This window comes from Octodon degus, unplaced genomic scaffold, assembly GCF_000260255.1.
Source record: "Octodon degus isolate 3935 unplaced genomic scaffold, OctDeg1.0 scaffold00033, whole genome shotgun sequence".
NCBI lineage: Eukaryota > Metazoa > Chordata > Mammalia > Rodentia > Octodontidae > Octodon > Octodon degus.
In genome coordinates, this window is record NW_004524609.1 from 2,193,431 (window position 1) to 2,216,233 (window position 22,803).

The 22,803-nt window shown below is 47.8% G+C and overlaps 1 protein-coding gene across 4 annotated transcripts in view; it reads right to left on the minus strand.

Moving 5' to 3' along the window:
* Window positions 1-22,803, minus strand: part of March10 (membrane associated ring-CH-type finger 10) — a 102,213-nt gene that overhangs the window by 46,268 nt on the left and 33,142 nt on the right. For 2 of the 4 annotated variants that reach the window (XM_023714178.1, XM_023714176.1), the window contains exon 4: window positions 9,594-9,768. In XM_023714178.1, coding sequence (XP_023569946.1) covers window positions 9,594-9,768 — 175 coding nt within the window. Of the gene's footprint in view, window positions 1-1,168; window positions 1,642-9,593; window positions 9,769-22,803 lie in introns of those variants that run through there. The other 2 variants (XM_004630006.2, XM_023714177.1) reach the window with 2 other exon arrangements.

A 22,803-nucleotide genomic window follows, 5' to 3' on the forward strand; every position in this document is an offset into this window, starting at 1 on the left:
CACACACACACACACACACACACACACACACACAAAATTTAAAAAAATTAATTAAAAAATAAAAAAGGAAGGACAACAGGCTTTTGCCTTATAGAGAAGGGAAGGATGTGTGTTCTGTTCATTGCCAAGTAATACAGTGCCCTGTTTGTCAATGAATCTGGGGGGCTGTGCTTCGCTCTGGATGACATAGGGTCCCTACTCTCTTCCACGCTCTGAGCAGAATGACACCTCAGGCACCAGAGACTGAACAGTTGCATCAGTAAAAGACCTCTGCCTCAGTTGTCCTGGTAATCCTGGGAAATCCTCCCTGTTCATGGAATAGTTCTGAATCTGACCAGGAAAAGAACAAAACATACGAGGCTCATATTTATAAGGGATGTTGACGACTGAGAGCCAAGTGTGTTCAACCATCCACCTTTCTTCGCAGCTAATTGTCCTCACCCCCTTGCCATACGGGCACAGCTCTTGAGAGACAAAAATTGAAAGAGGGGAAAATGTAATTCCTGAGACTTTGTCCTTCCCCACACTAACTTGATCAGGACTACTGGTGCCAGGGAGGTGCCAAGATTCCTTCTAAGAGATGCTGCTGTGGGCAACTTGTTGCTCCCTTTGGATTTTGGGAAGAATAACAGCCAATGTTGTTTTGGAGTAATAGGCAGCTTTCTGTATAGTCCCAAATAATAGGTCATGTCTACTCGCCTATTTGAGTATGCTGAAAATATGTGTCGTCTCACATACCCAGAGGAGATCTCAATTGAACCCTAATTATGTACCATAAATATGTTTTATTTTGGAACTCAGGAGGTGGGATTTTTGATTTTAGGAAATGCAAAGCCTAATGAGCAGTCAGGAGAGGGAATGTAAACACCGGCTGAGCCTCTCATTTGTCCCCCCTCGGTGTGGTTCTGGATAGGTTTCAGCCCCACGGTGTGCTTGTAGATCGATCTGCCGGGTGCCGCCCTCTTAGGGTGGCCTCAGCATGCATTCATTCACACAGCCACGGGTGTCCTCAGACACAGAAGAGCTTGGTGGGATTCTGGGGGTGACTTCCGTAGAGCGCCAGACACAGGGGGGTTAAGAAATCAAGTGAGCCTCTGGAGGTGATAGGCTTTTATTAGCTTTTCACTTCAGTAGCACCAGAAGAGGCTGAGCCTGAGGGAAGCGGCAGCGCAGGCCCATTCTCCTGCTCCCCATGTGCCGCACCTCCTAGGATGGTTCCAGGCATGGCCTCGGCCCGCTCCCGTCCACCTGCCTTCCGGAATCCTGCCAGCCCCCTCTCCCCGACTTCCCTGCGCTGTGGCCTGACCTACCACACGAGGTAGATTTTACTGGGTCTTCTGGGGCCAGACAGGCACAGCACAGGGGTCTCTGCTGGAGTTGGGCAGGAGATAGGGAAGTAACAAAGAGATGCTGGGGACCCAGGCAATGGGTCTGGGGAGGCTGAGGCTGGGCTCGCCACGGTTGGAAAGACAACTGAGGGGAGGTTTGGGGAAGAGCCCTGGGCCACTGGGGAGGCAGGTGGTACTAGTGGCAGCAGGAGGCAGCAGTAATTGGTGTGAGGCTGCAGGAGAGGGGAGAAAGCAAAGACGGAGCAATAAGGGGAATATTCAACACAGAACAGGGGGCGCTCTCTGGTGTCACCTGCACGAAAGAAAAAGAGCAGTCAGGATGCAGCACTCGCAGTGGAAAAGGACATTAAAAGACCTGTGCATGAATCGAAACTCAAAAATTCTTTGGGGCCTGCGAGTAGGGCCTCCAGGTGTCACAGATGCAGTGGGCTTGGCTTCCGCCTGGAAGGCACTCGCTTAGATACGGCTGAGTCACTGAGCAGGCGACCTAGTGGAGAGCGTCACCTGCACACCCTTCTCTGGTCTGCTGCAGCCCTGACAGACGTAGGGCAGTACTACCCCGGCAAGTTCCCAAGAAGGCCCGAGGTGGCCGTGCAGAAGCCTCTGTCTCCCACGGCCAGACTAACGAGCTGTTCTGGCAGCAACAGATGGCAGCCTGCGGGGCCTCGCTCCACCCGGCTCTGCCCACAGTCCTCCAGCTGCCCCCACTGGGAGGCTGTAGTCGTGCCCTAACCCGGCCTGTCTGCTGCGGCTGCGAAGCTTGGGAAAAGAAGAAAAGCAGCAGAGAGACCCAAAGGGATCACGGGAAGAGGGAGGAACCAAGGGGCGAAGGCAGGTGCACAAGCAAGGTGTCCAAGTGAAGTGAATGATTGGTTTTCTAATTTTCACACTCTCCCTGCCAACCTCACTAGCAGTGAGGCACAGATGCTGGATGGAGACGTGACTCAGAACACCTTCTCGTGCCTGCCTCTAACCGGCTCAGTCACCTTGAATCACGGCTTACCTTCTCAGAACCTGCTTCCTCCTCGCCAAATGAGACCAGGCTCTCGCTCCCCGTGCCCCTTCTCCATGCCAGCGGCAGGAGCATCATATCCGGGCCTTCTTGGAAACATGAGCCAGCCCACCCAAATACTGAGCCAGCATCAGTATTTCACCAAGGTGCTTCGGTGGACGCAGACTTTGAGAAGCAAGGCTCTGAGACAATGGGGTCAGGACCACCAGAGCGCTGGTTCAACACGGTTTGGCTGGCCCAGTCATTGGCAGTTTGGAGCTGCGATGGATGGGATCAGTGTCTCTTAAAGACCCAAGTGTTGGGCCAGCCAAATAGCTCAGCAGATTGAAGCACCTGCAAGCAGGTGCAGGGGCGGGAGGTTTGATCCCCAGGCCTGCCACGCCACCCCCGCCCCTGGGGCCTGCTGAGACGGCAATTGAGACTCAGGCGTGGTGGCACATGCCTGTCATCCCAGCTCTTGGGAGGCTGTAAACAGGCGGATCACTATGAATCCGATCTAGTAGTGAGACCCTGAACACCCTGTAGACCCTTCCATAAATACAGAGAAAAAGAAAAAGAAAAGAGAGAGAGCCAGGTGCTAAAGAGTTGGTCCCACGAGGGTGTGGTTCAGAGGCGCGTCCTTCAGGGAGACTGTGGGGATCTGATCCCTTCCTTTTTACTTTTTCTTCCTAGCAGGCCTGTGGTGATGTGCTGCCTGGCCCAGTCTCAGAAGCAACAGGTCCCCCTCCCTTGGGCCGAACTCTCCAAAGTGACGGGCCAGAGGAAGGTGTTCCTCTCTGTGCGTTCACTATCTCAGGTTTTTATTAAGCGGCACGTAGCTGACACAGAAACCCTGGGTCAGAGGTGGGAAGCTTGGGAGAGGTGTGGCTAAGTGAGTTGATTCTAAAATGAATGGCTACGGGGGCTTGCAGGTTAGCTCAGTGGCTTAAAACGCCTGCTTGGGCAAACTCAGTCAGGTGCAGGGGACCGCGGTTCAATCCCCAGCTCCACATGCTGAACCAAAACTGCCCTTGAGGCAGCCTTAACCAGCCCAAAATAAATAAATAAATAAATAAATAAATAAATAAATAAATGAAATAAAATGAATGGCTACAATGACTGTAAGCATCCAGCTGAAGCCCATTACCTGCAGTGGGAGGATCTCAGACCTAGGGGTGACTCCGGAGTGCCGCTACCGGGGCTTCTTTCCTCCCTAGGTGTCTCATGAATAGCTCCTGCTTCTCGGATCATTCTTCTCTACCCGTAATTATCACCTCCCTTCTTCCTTCAGCAGCTCTTACTGCCTGAAGTGCCTTCCCAGCCTCTGGACTCCTTTCACTATCACAGGCAAGGCCTTCTGGCAAGTTTCAAGCCCTCTTCCTCTCTGGAGCCCTGGATTCCCACCAGCAGTGGGGAGTACTCTAATGGTCAGCTGACCTGGGTGCCCGTGGGAGGCCTGGCTGGAAGGCCTGCACCTCGAAGCCGGCATCACAGAAACAGGACCCACACTTTTCTTCTTGCTTTCTGAGGCTTTCTACGGCATCTTCCAAGGGCTTGGTTCTTTGGGTGAGAACTCTGAGTTCTCTGGTCCCCTCTTTTTCCTGATCCCAAGTCGCCAAGTTCTGCAAGTCCTTGCCCTTACCTTCTGCTTCTGCTTCTGGCCAGGGCTGCACCAGGATGCCTTCCTGTTGCCAAGCAGCCCCGCTCCCCGCCATCCATGTCACCATGCCCGCCTGACTTATCACGTCCCTGCACAGACCCCTCTGATGACTGCTGCTCTGTCCTTGGCAGGAGGACATTCAAGGCTCTTGGGTTCTTTGTTTACCCATGAAGCCCCAGGATTTTTTTTTTTTAATTGGATACAGGGTCTCTCTGTGCAGCTCAGACTTGTAATAGTCCTCCCCTCTCAGCCTCCCTAGCACTGGGATTACAGGTGTGCAACACCACACCTGGTTTTGGGGCTGACACAGCGGACCCTGGGTTCCAAGGCTAGCACAACATGTGGTACTGGGGATCAAACCCACGTCCTTGAGCTTGCCAGGCAGGCGCTTAGACCGCTGAGCTATCTCCCCAGCCCTGAAGCCTCAGTTCTATCCTTTCTTCTTAATTTGAAGGTGACCCAAAACCAGAGCTTTTCAAACTCATGTGCATACAAATACCCCTAGAGTCGCGCTCAGTTCCGTCCACCGGTCAGTGAGGCTGGGTGGAGACATCAGGTTCTAAGTGTCCAGCACGCTTTCTGGTGATGCTTCTGGTACTGGTCCGGGGGGCTCAGAGGTGAAAGACCCCGGGCAACAAGTTGGCCCTTGATGCCTGCTTGGCTGTCTCCTCCCAGGCGTTTGCATGCTCAGCACCTCTTTCTGGGCTCAGCGTTCTTGCTCCTTTGCCCGGCCAAGCCCCCTCTTCCTCAGGGTTTTCATCTCTCCTATGTTCTCCACAGGCTAATGGAACTCCCTGCGAGGAGCCCCTGGAGGACAGGTCTCGAGTGTCCTAGTTCTGTTTCCAAGGCCCCACAGAGATGCTTCAGGAAGCAAAGACAAGGCCAAGAAAGCAGGATGGGTAAGGAAAATTCCTCCCTGGAATCACACACCTGCGGCCGAGGGGCGGCTGAATGTATTTGGTAATTTCCCTACAGGCGCGCGGTAGACGGCTGACTGCTCTGATCATTTTAAAGCCTTTAGGCCCAAGATATACCGAGTCTAACACCACAGACTGAAGTTTCCTTGGCCGAGGAGTTTCCTCCTAGAGACACTGGCCTGTGTGCAACAGGCAGTGTTGGGAGCGGGGTTCCCAAGCAGAGGGAGGATTGGGGACCCGCCTCCACCTGAGGCCCAGTCGGTAAGTGGTAAGTGCGGTCATAGCCCTCTTGGCCTCTAGCGACAGGCAGGGCTGTAACAGTTTCACTAGTGAAGAATGGGCTTAGAGAGGTCAGCAGCTCCTGATGGCAGGGTGCGGAAGGGTAGGATGGGGCCTCTGTGCCAGGACTTCACATTCTGTGCTCCAGGACTCCCCGAGCCTATCTGTCTGAGGCACTAACAAAATAGACTGAGAAGAGTCATTCTGTCTTTTTAAAGGACAGTGTCAATTTCCATTGTTTTTATTTCTTCTAACTTGGGCAGAGAGCTTGGAAAGTTGCTGGATACCAACTGCCCTTGTGGAGAAGCCCATTAATCTTGGCCTTCCAGAGAAAATCTCCGGTAGAATTTATTTACAAGGCAAATTATGAAGACTTTGGACTTGCTTTCAATTTCTCTTCCAGGCTGCTCTTTAAATAAATGTTTCTCAGTCCAAAGGGGCCACCGTTACCTTAGATTTTTATCTTTTAAATCCCGCATTCACTGCTTTTGCTTCATTTTGTAAGAACGTGTCTTCAAGATGAACCACAATAAGACAGAATAAGCCTCGTTCTTCCTATAAATCTGCGTCTCGTAATCACTAACGCTGAACTCAGTAATAAGTGAGGATAATTGCAGAACACTTGGCTTTGTTCTGAAGGGCGAGATGTTGGATGCAGGCTCTCAGGACTCCGTCCAGATCCACTTTCCTGGAACAGAATTAGGGGCTGGCTCTGCCCAGCGCCAGGTGACAGCAAAGGGCAGGCGAGGGCACGGCAGCTGCCTGGACGTGGGGTGGAGGCTGCAGGCCCCGCGGCACAGCGTCCTGGAAAGGAGAGCTGGCTTCTCTGCAACGCCGCAGGCTGGGGCTGGGACAGGCGCGAGGGCACCGGTGCTGCCTGGCTGTCCCCGTCCGCTCCGCCGGCTGAGCCTCCTGACTGCTCTGAGTCTCAGCAATACGGAGAGGACCGAAGGGCTGTGAAATGTGCCCGGCTTTGCTTGGCGCCTGCCTCGCCCCGCGCCAGTGTTCACCTGGTCCTGCAGAGAATGCGCGCAGCCGTTGCTCGTCAGGCCGGCTCGGTCCTGATACTGCCTGAACTCCCTCGTCCTTTTGGAGATGAAGCATCTCTTTGGTTTGGGGGATGCTTTCTGATTATTCGCTTTACTTTTCCATCTGGTGTTTCTCTCTGAAGCATAGTGCAAGTATCTATCTGCACTTATGCTAAAGATTTTAAAAATACAGCTTTAATTTTTTTTTTACGTCTTTGATTTTTGTGAAGGAAAAATAATGGGGGGGGGGCATGGGACAACCTTCAGACAAGGAAAATAATGTTCCCTCTTCTATGCGCTTGGCAAACTGCTGTAATGCTGCAGCCGACTGAGTGATTACAGCGTTAGGGACTGTCGCCAGCAGATAGGACCTGCTTTTGCCTCCCATTTTACAGACAATAAAATTGAGGCACAGAGAAACTACTTGCCAAAAGGCACGTGGTAGATAAAAAATGGGGCCCGTGTCTAACCCAAGCGTTCTGCTTCCCCAGCACTTGCACGCGTGCGTGTAGTGGAGGGTCTCAGGAACGACACACCCAAGCAGTTCTGTGGAACAAGTACGCTTGAACCCGAATGCGTGACCTCCTCTGGACGGACGGACACAGCGAGAACCTGGCGTTTGCTCAGATATCTGTAGAGGGCACCGATTTGCCCTGTGTTGTTAATATCCGGTTCAGGGGTTCTAGTTGGCAGCTCACGTTCAGACAAAAACTCATTATGATATTGGCTCTCATCATATAGGTTCACAGTAAATCAAGCCTTATTCTCCGGATCTCTCTCTCTCTCTGTTCTCTCTCTCTCTGATCTCTATCTATCTATCTATCTATCTATCTATCTATCTATCTATCTTCAGTAAAAGCCTTGTGCAGCAGGGCACAGTGGTTCACAGCTCTAATCCTAACCACTTGGGAGTTAGGAGAGGCAGGCAGCAATAAATTGAGGCAGGAGAATAGTAAGTATCGGGCCAGCCTGGGCAACTTCGCAAGACTGTGTCTCAAAACACAAACTTTTTTTTTTTTTAATGTATTTGGTACAGAGTCTCACTACACAGCTCAAAATTGTAGTGATCCTCCTGTTTTCAGCCTCCCCAGTGCTGGGATTACAGGCATGTGCCGCCATTCCCGGGTTTGGTGGCCGGCTCAGTGCACTTGGGGTTGGGGCCGTTGCAGCATGTGGTGCAGGGGATTGAACCTCAGTCCCTGCGCTTGCCTAAGTAAGTCAAAACAGGCCTGGGGAGATGGCTCAGTAGAATAAGTGCTTGCCTGGCAAGCGAGAGCCTGAGTTCAATCTCCAGTTCCACCAAAATATCAAACAAACAAAAAAACCTAAGTAAGTCAAAACAAGAACTTTCCTGTATTTAGGACAGGGTCTATGGGGTCTACAGGGTCTCACTACATAGATTGGATTGTAGTGATTCGCCAGCCTCCCAAGCACTGGGATTACAGGCACGACACCATGCCCAGCCTCAGCGTGCCCCGGGGGCAGGCCCAGCACACACGGCATGCCAGGGATCGAACCTCAGTCGCTGCGCTCTGCCTAAGTAGGCACTTTAGTCCCCTGAGCTACCAGGCCAGCCTAAAAACAAGAACCTTGAAAGGGCGCCATGCTAGGGAGTGGGGCTGCCCAAGTGAAATGAGAGGACTGTGATGCCCCTGAGCTTAGCCCAGTCCTGATCAGCCCTCCTTGCTGTAATCTCAGTTCAGCCCCTGTGTGCCCGCATCAGCCTCCAGGGCTGCGGAGGGGAGGCAGCCAGCCCGGACGGCTCCCAGATGCGCGACACTTGGGCATGGGCTAGGGCCATAACGTAGTGCCGAAGCTCGGAGGTTATAAATGCTTCTGCTACAAGTAACCTCTCTTATTTGATGAGAAAGCTATCTATCTTCCGCCACTGTGGCTCTCCTGCTTAAATACTGGTGTTTTTCAGCCTGGTAATTCTTCAAATTTGATGTTTTATAGGATGAAAAGTGAATGTTGTATAAGTTCCATATGGAGTTTGCTCAGTCTGAAAAATACATCTGTATTCATCAGACAAACTAAATTATTGAGTGAGCCTCAACAGTTCGTTTTAATGATTTCTCTCTGCAGATGACAAAAGAAACAGCTACCAGATTTCAACAAAAAGACTAAAAGTTACGTTGAGCTGAGTGTAAGTTACACTGAAATCTTTCCAATTAAAAACATTCTCAGTTCAATAAATTACAAATTATATTTTGAGATAATTTGCAGAATGACCTCATTTGCCCTATTTCAGCTTTGAAACAGTTGAATTAAAAGCCCGATTCTTACAGAAAGACTTTTAGGAAAAACATTACTGGGATGCTTTCCTCTGATGAAAGGAGGAGGAAGAGCTGTACTTGGCCTGCAAGGGCATCATTTTAGACATCAGTTCGGGGTTTGGGAGCTGAGGAGGTGGCCCAGGGGTGGGACGCTTGGCTCCATGTGTGAGGCCCTGGGTTCCTCTCCACCATCAGAGGGAAACATGTCATTTTGGTTTTGACTTGGTTAAAGCAATAGAGTATGGGAGTTTACTCTGCATGAGAGTTGCTATTTTCTAAAAGCTCATCCAAGACAACGGGCTGTTCAGTTGCAGGGCAGGAGCTACTCCGGATTAGGAAGGGCCAGGAGATGGCTCTGTAGAATAAGCGGGTCCCTGGCAAGGGCAAGTAGCTGTGATTGAGATTTTAATGAATTGCGTGCTATTTACAAATTCCTCAGAGTCAGTTTGAATTTTTTCCTGAAAGGCAGACCTCTCTGCCTAGTTACCCCAGCTTATAGGCGGCTCCCTAAGGATTCAAGTTTTTCCTACAGATGTTGGTTTTGATGAGGATGAGCCTGAGGAATTCTAAACTCTAAACTCTGTCAGTTTTAGCTTCTTTCTAGATCCTGTTAAGACACTCCTGCCCCAAGCAGAAGCATAAAGTGAAACACTTACCAAATTGCACAAAGAGGGGATTGATCAGTTCCTTTCTCCACAGAGGACAAACCCCTGACTAGAGAACTTTATTACTCTCCCTCTGGCTATAAATTATGCCATTCAGATGTGCCTGAGAGCTCCTCCTGCCTGAGTCATAAAGCTTCATACCTGGGGCCAAATGCCTTTATTCCCAAAGAAGGGTGAGGAACAGGAAAAGGTAGCACTCAAAGCAGACAACCAGGCAAGGATGACGGCAGTCAGGCAGCTACTTTGCATAATTCACGCCTCTTTGACTCTGAAGTTAATTTTACCATTTGCACAAGACCATTGGCCTTCTAAAACTTGAATTAGCCGCTTGGAAAATACTAGGTTTAACTAATCCCACCGATCTGATTGTTGTGCCCTTCAAGACAGGAGATTTAGATATCATGAATTTCAATAAACCAGCCACTCACCTGGAGAGGGTTTGCTGGGGACTGCGTGCTCTGGTTTCCTGGAAGTCATAGTGCTTTTGTGTTTCTGCTTGACTGGTGACTGGGTGATGGCTGGAAGTTTGGAATCACACTTAGCCCCACACTTTCTGGTTGATGGTCTTGGTTCAGCTGGAGACTCTTCCTCATCAGAACTCTGCTGAAAATGAAAGATGTCTTAAGTGTCAGTGGCCTTTGCCAGGGAGAGGAAAAAGAAACCGGGCAGATGCAGCGACAACCCAGCAATGACACCGAAGCCCTAGCCACACTCAACGTGCCCTTTACCACCAAGACTGTAATAAAGTAGGAGGGACAACTTCAGAAATTATAGCAAAGGCAATGAGTGTATTTTTAGAATATTATGAAAGAAGCGCATTACCACAAGCCTGTTTTATAGCATGTTATAAAAAGAATGTATTTTTGACCTTAAGTAATTGGGGATCGATAAATAGCACAGGATAAAAGCTATGTGGGAAAAGAGGGAAAGATTGGTGCTTCTAAATGTCTTGCTGTTTTTTGATTTGAACTACTTCAGGCGATGAAAGAGAAAAGTGTTCCCTGTGTTCATCATATACTTGACAATGAGAAGAAAATGCAGCTAATGTGGTAGAGACAGATCAGATCAGACCTCAGTCTCAATGTCTTCAATTATTGGTACAGTGCAAGGCAGACAAAGCGCTTACGGTCTCTCCTTGTCAGTGTTCTGCGAAGAAGCCGCACACATCTATGCACGGACGGCCTTGAGTCCCGCGGTGCCGGAGTACCTCAGCACAGCACAGCAGGTGCCATAAAGGTTATTCAGGCACTCAGCACGTTTATACTTTGCCACACTCATAGCCACCAAAGAAAGGACACACGGCATAGGTGACTATCAGAAAACTGCTGATTTAAAGGCAGCCTTCTGGCTTTGGGTCCTTCCCATGTCAGCGTGGCTTGCTAGACTACATGTTCAGCAACCAACAAAGTCCCAAGGCTTGGGTGTGTGCTGGGGGATTCTTTAACTCTATGTGTTAGTCTAGTGCTGGAAATTTCTCAGGAAGTATGGTCTTTTGCAGATACAGAATGCTAAATTAATGTCCTCAGCACCTCCCCGACTGTTGCAAGTTGTATTGATCTCGTTCACTGTTTTCCCCGACGGTTGTGGCATTTTCATTTCACAAGTTCCTGACTCAGGAAAATACCTGGAATAGCTTTGAATTATTGGGTGCAACGTAAAACAAGCTAAATTCCAGAAGAGGCTCTCTCTGTCTTCTGTATGAAAGTGTCTATAAATCTACAGCGAATATGTTATCCTCCAAGATGATAAATCCTGTTTGTAAATTTAGTGGTTGGCTACAGGCCCCAAAGAAATTATTATTACACCACACATTTTTAGAAAACAGGCTACTTCCAGTAAAAAAATAGGAAAAGGACAGGATAGAATGTGTTGATTGTTCTTTCCCTCTCGATCCTGTGACTTAACAGAAATCCTTAAAGAGTACTCGGAAATGTCAAAGATGAATCATTAGGTCATTTCTAAGCACGAGTTCTCCAGGCTCAGAAAAAAAGAATGTGGGCAGATTTTAATTCTGTTTTAAGACTGTCATCGTAGTTGGTTGATGGAAGTCACAGCCCTGGATTTGGGTTCCGTGGAGTAGGACTTTCTCCCCCAAATGGTCCCACTCATACTGCTTGAGCTGCCCCAAGGGCTGTGCACTCCAGCCTTTTATTTTCAGCCCTCTGAAAGGCAGCACAGACCTCCAGGCTAGGACTTCCAACACCTGCGCTACAGCATCAGCAACAGGTGTCTGCTAACACCTGCAGTCGACCCAGCTCCATCACCCCTGGCCCTTGGTGGAATTCTTTGCCTGCCCCCAGGCACTGCAGAAAGGGAGGCCCTGGTGAAGAGACTCTTTACTGGTGGGTGTTAAGCCCTGTTTATGCTTCCTCTACCCCTTCATTATACCTCCAGCCTTTAGCAGTCTGAAGAGGTGAAAGAAAGCTGGGCAATTAAGCAAGGCCTATTGTGCCTGGGATCGTGCACCTGCGCCCCCGCCAGTCCTTCCCTGGCTCCCAGTTCTGTCACCCTCACTTCCAGGTGGTAATCATGCTTGAGAGTCCAGAAATTGTTCCCAGAAGTGGGTGACTTTGTCTGTGGGAGTCAGAAACTACAACAGCAGGGCTTGCCGCACTTGTGCGTGTGCTGAGGGCTCTCCTCCTGCCTGCCCCACTGAACAATCTTGGACAAGTCGCCACATCCTTTTCAACCTTTGTTCAGGTCCTCTCGTGTTCTAATCCATCCCCTCGCATGAAAAGCCACTGTCCCACCCGGCAAGGGTGGTCCTTAGCGGGAGAAGTGTAGTACCTCTCTCTGGTGCTGTTAGAACCCTGAGGTCCAGCTCTCTGGGAGTGGATTCTGTATTCTGCACATAGTAATTATGTGACACTGGGTTAGTTTGGTTCTTCACATCTCAAATTTTCTCCTCTATGAACAGGATATCTGTCTTTTGTTGTTGTTGTTGTTGTTGTTGTTGTTGTTGTTGTTTTCTGCAAAGCTTTATTCCTGAGGGGCTCAGTCCTTCTTGGCAGCCGCCTTCCTCATGGCGGCCAGCATGTTGCTCGGGTCCTCACGCTTCCTCTCAGCCCAGATGTGTGTCCCCACCCTTTTCTTGATGAACTTGAGGATACACTTGTCCTTGGAGACCTTGAGCAGCTCCATGGCACGCCGCTTGTAGGGGGCAAGGCCGCGCACCTCCCGATCATGTCCCGCACGAACTCGGTGTGTTTGGTGAGACGTCCGCGGCGGCGGCTGTGCCTCCGTTTGCTCCAGCTCACGGCATCCGAAGCCATCCAGGGCCCCAGCCCCACTGCCCATGGCCCTCCGCTATCCCATGGCTGTGGGCCTCAACAAGTACCTTTTGATAGTTTAATGGGAAGTAAATAAGATATGCTTATAACACTTACAACAGATATGTCTGTTATATATATAGAAAGCTATATAATGTATATATATATATATCTCACAGAAAGTGCCATTTAAATGTTGGTTTCTATAATTATTCACACTTTGCTACTTTTAAAATTAACTAGCTAACCACTGAACAGTGACTACCCACTTCTTAAACCAAAGGCAAAAGCCCCAGTGACAAATCCTATTGGATCTCGCCTGTCCCAAAGGACCCAGGTCTGCAGAGGTGGCTCCAGCCCTCCACAGCACCTTGTTTTTGTCCACAGACCACGTGATTTATGACAGTCACAAATGGTTTAAATTCACCCAGGTTTAAGAAAACATGGTGCGATTTTTTTCAGACAGTAAACCTCTTATGATAAACATTCAATAATATTTAGAGATTATCAGACAATAATAATTTTTTTTATTTAAAAACGTCTTTTTTTCTCGTAGTTTTGAAAATTACAGTTTTCATTTCTTGAAATGTCACATGGAGGTGGCGACAGCAGCACATTGCTGTTGCTTGGGGGCAGAAAATCAGCTCCGTCTTTTAAAATTAGAGCCTGGGACATTAAAACACAGACACACAGGAAACAAAAACCCACACCAAAAAACTCCACCTACATAATACATGAGAGAAATTTAATACTGCAGTCTCATGAAAACACTAATAAAGCCACGCTAGTTCAAATGAGTTACAAGGGCTAGTCAAAGCATAGGATGAATGTTTAAATTTTAAACACTGATTATAATGAGAGACGCTTTGCCATTAATCTCCCTTAAAATAATCCCTCTTACTTGAACACATGTACCCCATTCTTCTCATCAATTTCTGGAGCATGGCTGCAAGTCCTCCCCCAAAAGGGTCTTTCTAAGATATGATAAAAAGCGTGGTGAACGCAGCCCCTGACGCGTCCTGCGGCTCCCCAGCCCGCTCCCGGGACAGACGCTGTGCAACTTCCAGTTCTTTTCCAAAGTCCGCGCCACCAGAAAAGGTGAACGCTTTGCATTGACTGAAGACATTCAGGTGGCTGGAGTGCGGCTGAAGACACTCACAGAAGAGGACTTCAGAGCCGCAGGAACGGTGGACTAAGTGCGCGCAGCCAGAGGGAGGTACTTTACAGGCGATTAACGGCCATGTCCTTTGTTAGGATATTTTTAAAAAGGGGCTGGGTTTTCACCGTACTTTTTGATCACACCTGACAAAATGAACCCTTTTTATCCAGACTAGTATTTTGGGATTTAATGTTTTCTGAAGATCCCCAAATTGTCCTCTGGCGTCGCACAGAATAGAGGTGCTGAGCCGCCCCGGGGCTTGGCTCTCCCAGTGGAAGGGCTCCATTAATTAAGGGACTGAATGCAGCCCTGCGTGGTGAATTCAGCAACGATCTGACAGGATAAATTATGCTTCCTGCGGGCCGGGAGACACAAGGTGAGGGGCGGGATGCATTTCCGTGGGAGGATGAGGAGGACTACATTTCTTAAAACCCAGACCCTAATAATACTGTATCTGAAGTGCTAAGTTGGAGGCTGGGGAGATGGCTCAGTGGAGTAAGCACTTTCCCTGGCTGTCTGGGGGAATTGAGGGCAGCTTGTATAAATAGCATTCTGGATAGAAGGGCTATCTTTATGTAGCAAAGAAATATAAAATGTATTCTACACTAAGTGCTATTAATGCACAGAACATCCAGAAAAGTATCTAAGAGCAGGAAAGTCCTTCCCATGTAGGAGGAGATGGTAAGGTTACTAGAATTGTAAAGGTGAACTGGGAATAGTGGCCTCAGGCGCTTCTAGGCTGCGGGGGTTGGAGGCCAACACCAGCAGGAGCTGCTTGGCCTTCATTTTGCCACCAAACTGAGTTTTCTGGAGTCGGCTGGGCTGCTAGGAGCAGGGGTATTTCCGCCCCTGCTCTACCCTGGGCTTCTGGAGAGAGCTGCCTTGCCCGTAGCCCTCTCTGATTCTCTCATCAGCCAGTTGCAACGGGCCCACCCCAGGTCCTGATCTGACAGCATCGGTGGCCTGGTGACCAAACTTCAATGCCACCTCGTTGCCACTGGGCTTGCTCTCCATGTGGGAGTCTGGAACGTGCTTCATGACAACCATCGCTGCACTGTGGTGTTTTTTTTTTTTTTTTTTGTTTTGTTTTTTGCGGAAGCAAGCACTTATTCTACTGAGCCATCTCCCCGGCCCCTGCAGTGTGGTGTTACCACTGGGTGAACCTCAGAGCACCAAGCCACTGAACTGGGAAGCCTGACGTGCTTTCTGACACCTTCTGGGCCTTACACTAGAAATCAGTCCTTTGTGAGGTGCAGAAGTCACCATCCATGTGACGTGGGCAATGGTGACATGTTTTCTTGTTTTGGGTTTTTCAGTTCTGGGGACACCTATGTTCTGTGCTGTCTGGGTGAGTGGGACGGTTCTGTGTGGCCGCAGTGGGTAGGGAAGAACTAGATGGCCAGAAAATTGTTGTATTTTTTAAAAAATTGGACACTAAGATGTAGTGGTTAGTAGCGCATCAAGACTGCCCTGGAGTTGGGCATTTGTCAGCTCCGGCATCATTACAGTGCACTTCTCAGGCATCTGTCATTGGAACTCACACGCCCTCAGCTGAGGGCTGGGCCATCGGTGGCACTGTCCCTGCAGATGCCTCTCACTCAGTAAGGGCGATCCCGACACGCGGAAGGCAGCTGTGAGGCACCCTGCGCACCGCGTCTTGGGCTCCGTGAGGGGCACTGAGAAGGAATATCAGGACAGAAGCTTGTGACATTTAATCAAGCGAGAAACTGGGTCACATCAATTCTAGAAACTGTTGAAACCGCAGGGAAAAGGTGAGAAACGAAGAGGAAGAGGGTGCTGGGATGTGCTGGGCTCGGATGGCCCCCGCTGGGCACGGCTGGGGCCGGGCCCACTCGGCTCGGCAGCGGGTCAGGCTGTGCGGGCCTGAGATTCCAGCGCAGATCTGAGAGTCCAGGGCAGGACACGGGCCCCTCGGAAGGGCTCTGAGCAGGAAAGGGCTTAAAATAGTGCCTAAGATTGACCTCGAACACTTCACTCAAGAGAAAACAAAGACACAGCATGCTGCAAATCTGCTAGCGAAACCATCTCTCTGCTGTTTCAGTGGTTTTTATGAAGTGTAACTTTTTACTACAAAAAAAGTACAGGGGCCAGGGAGATGGCTCAGTAGAATAAGCGCTTGCCTGGCAAGCTCAAGGGCCTGAGTTCAATCCCTGGTTCCACCAAAAAAAGAAATACAGTGAAAAAATTAAGACGAACATAAAGAAAATTTAAAACTTTAAAAACACATTGATCTTGAAATAAAAATGCTGACTAGTTTTCTCTCTTTTCCTTCAGACCTATTTCACTTCATTTTATTTTTGTCCTGCTCTGCAGCTCAGGCTGGCCTTGAGCTCACTGTGCGGCCCCGGCTGGTCTCGGACTTGCAAAGATCTTCTTGCGTCAGCCTCCTGAGTGCAGGGATGACAGGGGTGCACCACCATGCGGGGCCTGGAGACCCTTTTCAGTGGCCTTGTTGGGACTACTCGCTCTCCACTGAAATTCCTGTGAGAGCTATTATGGCTGGAGCCGGGCTGTGGCCGCCCACCTTGCCCTGAAGTTTTCAGAATCCCAGTAGCTGTGAAGAGGCCTCGGGAGGAAGGTGAGTGTGAGCAGGAAGCGAGCAGCCTGCGGAGAGAAAGCCTCTGGCCTCGGACCTCTGCCTGACCTCTTTCTGGGCTAGGTGCTTTGACAGTCACGTCGTGGAGAGCAGAAGGGCCTGCGGATCTATTGCGTGAATCAGGACTGTCACAAGTGAAAAATAAACTTCTGTCACACAGAGCCCCTGCGTGTTCTGTCCTTTATCGCAGCAGCTAACTTTACTCTAAGATGTGCTTTCTCCTGAGTGTGCTGGACATCAAACCCAGGGCCTCGCCCACCATCGGCAAATAACACCCCCGCGCCCCCTTCATGCACAGTACGATGTTACTTGTTTGTACAAACAAAATCATACCATGTACCTTGTTTCAGTTAGCACCCTATTGCAGCAATTAATACCTTTCTAAAAATTTTGACCTTCAAATCTATAGAAAGGTTGAAAGAATAAATAACACCCATTTTCTTCTCTCTCTCTTTTTTTTGGCAGAACCAGGGATTGAACTCAGGCCCTTGTGCTTGCCAGGGAAGTGCTTATTCTACTGAGCCATCTCTCCAGCTCCCCACTTTCTTTTTCTTTTCCCTCTTCAGTTTGCTTCATCTCTCTACGATCTTTTTCTGATTAATTTCACAGTGACCTAGTTCAAGATTCTTTAGCTCCAAATACCGCAGGACGCATCTCCTATCACAATAGAATTCTCCTACAAAGCTGTCATACTCCTTAACAATTCCACAGTATTATCTAATTCCGAGTATATTCAAACCCAGTTGTTCTCAAGACGTCTTTTGAGCTGTTTATTTGCATTAATCAGTCAACCTGAATGGCGCGCAGTTATTCTGGCCCTATAGTCTTTTAATCTAGAACACTTCTCTGCCCCTTTTTGCTTTCTGTCATTTTTAAGATACAGCCTCCTGCCTCACAGAATAGCTTATGTTCTGAATTTTTAAGTGTTGTCTTTTAAGACAGGGTCTCTCTGTGTAATTCAGGCTAGCCTGGAACTCCCTTTGTAGCCGAGGCTGGCCTTGAACTTGCGGTGATCCTCCTGCCTCAGCCTCCTGAGTGCTGAGATTACTATGCCTGATTTATGTCCTCTGAATTTGATTACTTCTTTTTTTTTTTATCCTTCTGATTTTCATTTATTTTTGTGAATATAATCTTTTTGTCAGTCATTAGATATACAGACATGCAGTTCAAATAAAAAACTTGGCTGCCATTCTAGATGTTTTGATTACTTCTTGAAACAAACTTCAGGTGACTCACTTTGGGTGCGTGTGTTTTATAGGTGGTGTAGTATCTTTCTTTCTAACGTTACCTCTGCAGCCACAGCGGTAGGTTGTCCTAATATTGCGAACGCTATATTTGATCTCCAGGGTAAGGGGCACCGTTGAATTCGCCGGCATCGAGACAGTTTACCCGCTTGGTGGTTAGTAGATTTCTCTGTAGGAAATTCTTTTGACATTTGCTTAATAGCCTGTTCCTAAACAATATTTTACCCGATGATTTTTGTCATCTTTTAATGTGCTTTGGCTGAATTGATAATTACACTGGAGTTGCCAAATGATGACTTTCTAATTCTACATTTCTGGTACAATTATTAGCTAGCATTCTTCTCTGAAGAAGTGCTTTCCTGATTGCCCTTGTGAGTCTAACACTTGGACAGCGAGGAGGGGGAGTGTGGGTTTGAGGCCAGCTTGAGCCGTGGAGTGAGACCCCAACGCAGGCAAACAAAAAAACAAACGGATGCTTTCTCCCTCGCTGTGTCTAGATGGCCCCCCACAGCCTCACACAGTCATAGGTGGGGCCTCACCAGACGTGGCTGCCTCTAGAGTGTGTGATTGGTTCATGGTGCAACACTAGCATTTAGGGTGTTAGGCTGAAGGGCGGGTGCTCAGTCCTCCGATTGGCTCGGCACCACCCCAAGCCCATCCCAGTAGCCTGGATGCATTTGTAAGGGACACAGAGAGGCTGGTCCTGACTCCGGCTTGCTCCGATGCCCTCCGCCTGCCATGGGCTGTGTCTGCTTCCCAGTGCCCTCTGCCGTGTCCCACCTGCCGTGTCCCACCTGCCGTGTCCCACCTGCCGTGTCCCACCTGCCGTGTCCCACCTGCCGTGTCCCACCTGCCGTGTCCCACCTGCCCTGATTATGGACTGAAACCTCCATGGACTGGGAGGTAAATGAACCTTTCCCTCTTCAACTTTGGGGCTTGGGTATTTGGTCTGAGCAGTGAGAAAAGTAACTAAGGTGTGTGTGTGTGTGTGTGTGTGTGTGTGTGTGTACCCAGGACCTCACACGTGCAAGGCAAGCACTCAACTACCGAACCAGATGCTTAGCGCTCTTTATTTTTTTATTTAGTGAGACAAGGTCTTGCTAAATTGTCTAAAGCAGCCTCAAGCTTGCGGTCTTCGGGCTCCAGCTTCCCATGCAAGGTAGGATTACAATTGTGTGCTACCACACCCAGCTCCAAGGAGATGTCTTATTCAATTATTACCTTTTTTTGATGTTCAAACAGAACAAAAAATGGTGGGTTGCAGTCTACTGAAGCTGGTCTTAGGCCTGGTCTCTGAGGACGTCTTCGCTCTCTGGTATAATAAAATATCCTGGGTCACATTTTACTTCATCTGCCAGCCTGATAGCAGCTACTTCTCAAGAGGTTCTGGTTCCTTTCAGTTCAGAGCGCTGTTTAGAAAGTACCAAGCATGCCCGTTGCTAGCAAAGTGATACTGTTTCTAAGTCCTTTCACTGGAATTAATTAGAAGTGTGTATTAGAAATGTCTAAAAACTCATGAATTCACACCAGTATTTCTTTTCTTTTTCTTTTTTTTGGCCGGCTCGGCCCAGCCTGAGGCTGGGGCTGGTGTGGCTTGTGGTGCCAGGGATCAAGCCGTGGTCCCCTGTGCCTGCCTAAGCTCGCCTAAGCAGGAGATTCAGACTGCTGGGCTATCTTTCCAGCCCCGACATATCTAATTAAAGTTTAACATCACCAAGTTTTCTGTTACTTTCTGTTCTTTTATATTTAAAATATTTATTCCAAAATTATACTAATGTGCCTAAGAGGCCCACAAGCCAGGCCCTGACTGCCAAGGCAGCCACTAGAAGTGAGACCACACTCTGAGGCGGAGGCCCCAGAGCTCAGACTCGGCTCCCAGGTGGTCCAGCAGGACTGGAGGGCCCTGGGCCTGCCTCCTCCCTCTGGCCGGGCTGTCATCTCTACCTGTCGTCTCCACAGAGGAGCCCTGAGTAATCACGACTAGAGGAAAACCCAGCCTATTGCTGGACATTGATTGGCACAGGTCTCTTTGTCCTTCTCCAACCCTGACTTTCCTTCCAGTCTTTGTACCTCAATAGAAACAGACTTTAGAAGATAGATTGCTTTAGCTGTAACTGAGGTAATGCAATATATTCAGGTTGTTTACTAAACAATGGTGCTGAGACTGATGTTTTACAAATGTAATATATTGTTATTCATGTGTAAGACTTAAAATATTTCACTAGTTAAAACAGGTTCCCAAGGACAGATAACAACCTGTCAGCGTAAAAATGTTCTAAAGACACTAGCTACGCAGTGTCCAATAGCTTTGGGCCTATAGATAGAGCCAGGCATTGTATTTGTGACGTAAAACTCAGAGCCACAGCGTTAAAAGGAAAAATCCTTTGGTAGTGTCCCTTGCTTACCATGGGGGCCATATCCAATACACTGAATGGGACATTAGTTTAATATGACTAAATGTTTTGTATTTCTTGATGAGTATGTAAGCCTGATTGATTTTTAATATAACTCTGGTATTTCATGCTGATAATTAATACATGTGTGACTTCTCTTAACTAAAGCTAGAGGGACTTATAGCAAACTGTCAGACTCCATAAATAAAGGGGTCTAAGAGCTGGTGAGTTATGATTACTAGGTCTCAAAAAGGTTTATAAATGTACCTGTTAGCTCGAATGTTCATGCTTTGATTACATATGTTCTAATCTCTCAGATAATTTGTTATTTCTAGAAGATACCAAAACCCAGGTAATCATGCAGATAAAATCTAAAACCAAAAGGTTAAATGTTGTTCAGTGGGCCCCAGATATCTGACACAAGCTGTAGAAGTAAGAAGGGTTTGCAGGAATGAATTGGTCTCAGTTGAGGTGTTTCTAGAAAGGATACAGATTGGAATTACAGATGGAAAACACGAATGGGATACTAGCAGCCTATAGGAAAGAAGGTCAGTCAGGAAACGGGAAAAGGTTATACTTTCCTGGATCCAGACAGAGAGATGGGACATTTCAAGAAAAAATGTTCAAAGCTGCTAGAGAACGAAAAAAGTGTTTATGATGGAGTCAGAGGAAGTTTCAGATTGAGATGATCATGGGTCTTCCATCTCAGCCTGAGGGAAACCATGTTAACTGCCAATATAAGGAGAAATCCTGTTAAACTTTCAATAGATGCTTATACAGTTCTGTCAGTAGTTACCCAGCCAATGGCCCACTTGCAAACTGGAAAATACTCAGTGTTTTCCCAAGGCCCAGTACTTCATGTGCCCCAGTAATAATAGGAAAGGCCAGTTTGTTTGAGACAATGTACAGTGGCCATGGAAGACAAAAAAGAAATTAAACCTCACATTTAAGAGATCTCTGCTAGTGGACCTACAAAAAGCTCTAACTAGTCTTTTTCATAATTATCCTGTTGTGACTATTTGACCCTTGCATGTTTGTTTCTTTGGCTTTGTGTTCTCCAGATTCAAAGCTAAACATCCACCCAAGAGAAAAATGCCTGTCATCTATTGAGGGCCGTTAGATGCAACCTCTGGAGAGTATCTCTAACTGCCAGTCAACAACTACGACCCCCTTCAGCCTGAAAAAGCCAGAGCGGTCATCGCCCATGCTTCCCTCACAGCATTCAGGTTACTTCTTTAGAGGGGGGAATGTTACAGGCAGCCGAGTTAGACAGAAATATTATAGGCAGTCAGATAGGGCCAGGCCCTTGAGGAGACAAGATGGAAGACAAGGTGACTTTGCAACTTGGGAGAGACAGACACTCCCATATGAGCCACACCTGAAGCCCAAGACAAAAAGAGGAGGCACAGCTACATACTTCCCTAGGGATGGGCATTAGGAACTGATATCCTAAATAGGTATCAATCACCTTGAAAGAGCCCTATTGAGTCACTACCCAACCCCCAACAGGAAGAGACCTTGTCCCATATTTATACCCGCTTGCTATGTGACTCGCTTCCTCATTTGGTCCTAGATTTAATCAATTTTACCTGAGCAATGGTGCTTGTAATCCCATTGGTTGACCATAGTTTTGTCTCACCTCATGCCCAACTAAGCAAGTTCCCATGTCTTCTCCACCACCTTAGACCCGCCTCACCACATGGTTTTCTTCTATAAAATTCCCTGCAAGAGAACTTCCCAGGAACTACCAGCTTGGGCCCCCTTCCTGTCCCTTTCTTGGACAGGAGCTTTCTTTCTCTCAATAAATATATTCTGCTCATAAAAAAATTATACTAATGTATTTATTCATTTGGCTTACACTGCAATAAATATGAAATAATTTTAAAATTATAATACAAATGCCAGTGTAAGAATAAATCTGCTAAATAAGGTTTATTAGTTCTTTAAAATTCACTTTGTGCTTAGAATATATTCCTCCTGCGTAAATAACATAATTCTTCGTTGGTTTTGTTTGTGGGGGTTTTCCTCCAAATTTTGCTATGATACATAATGCTATGATAACGTCATTGTGTAATTAAATATATCTTTCATTATGTCTTTAAGTTGCCCAAAGTGGGATTTGTTTGTTTGTTTGTTTTAGACAGGGTCTCATTATGCAGTTCAGCCTGGCCTTGAGCTCACCTTGTAGCCCAGGCTGGTCTTGAACTTGCAATAATCCTCCTGCCTCAGCTGGGATTACAGGTGTGCACTATATCACCAGGCTCCAAAGTGGGAAATTATATCACTAGATTACAACTACCATGAAATTTTTTTTCACAAAATTTGCTTTTGTTCCTAAATTATTTTCTAGAGCTAGTGTACTGACTCATACTTCAATATGTATATGAGAAAGTCAGTTTCCACATAATTTTTCTACCATTTTCTTAAAAAGGTCTTTGCTGTTTTGAGAAATTATAATTTTAATTCACAATTTATAATTTATCCAGGCTCATTTACTTATTTACTTTATTTAATATTTATACCCTGCCTATTCCTAAAAAGGGGCTGAGATGACTTAGAAAGCTTAACTTAAGATAGCTTTTAAAGTAGAACAAGAACACACCGATGTAAAACCCCTCAAAGACAGTGATTCCCTAAGAGTGGGACAGCAGGTACTTGGCAGCCACCCACACAGCTCTCGGTGTGTCCAGGGAACGCGGCGATGGGATGCGGGAAATACAGACAGGACGACAGCCGAGGTGGGCGGAGTGGCCCTTTCCAGATGGGAGAAGAGACGGCATGGTCACTCTAGGGGTGTGTATTTGTACTTTTGACACAGTATCACGAGACACAGAGCTGTCTAGCGACTGATGCCTGAAATTTTTTCTGGCAAGACGTTTTTCCCAGGAGCAAAGTATTTCCAGCTTCAGCTGTGCCCTACAGGCACTGACAGGGGGAGGGGGCACGAGGCGACTTG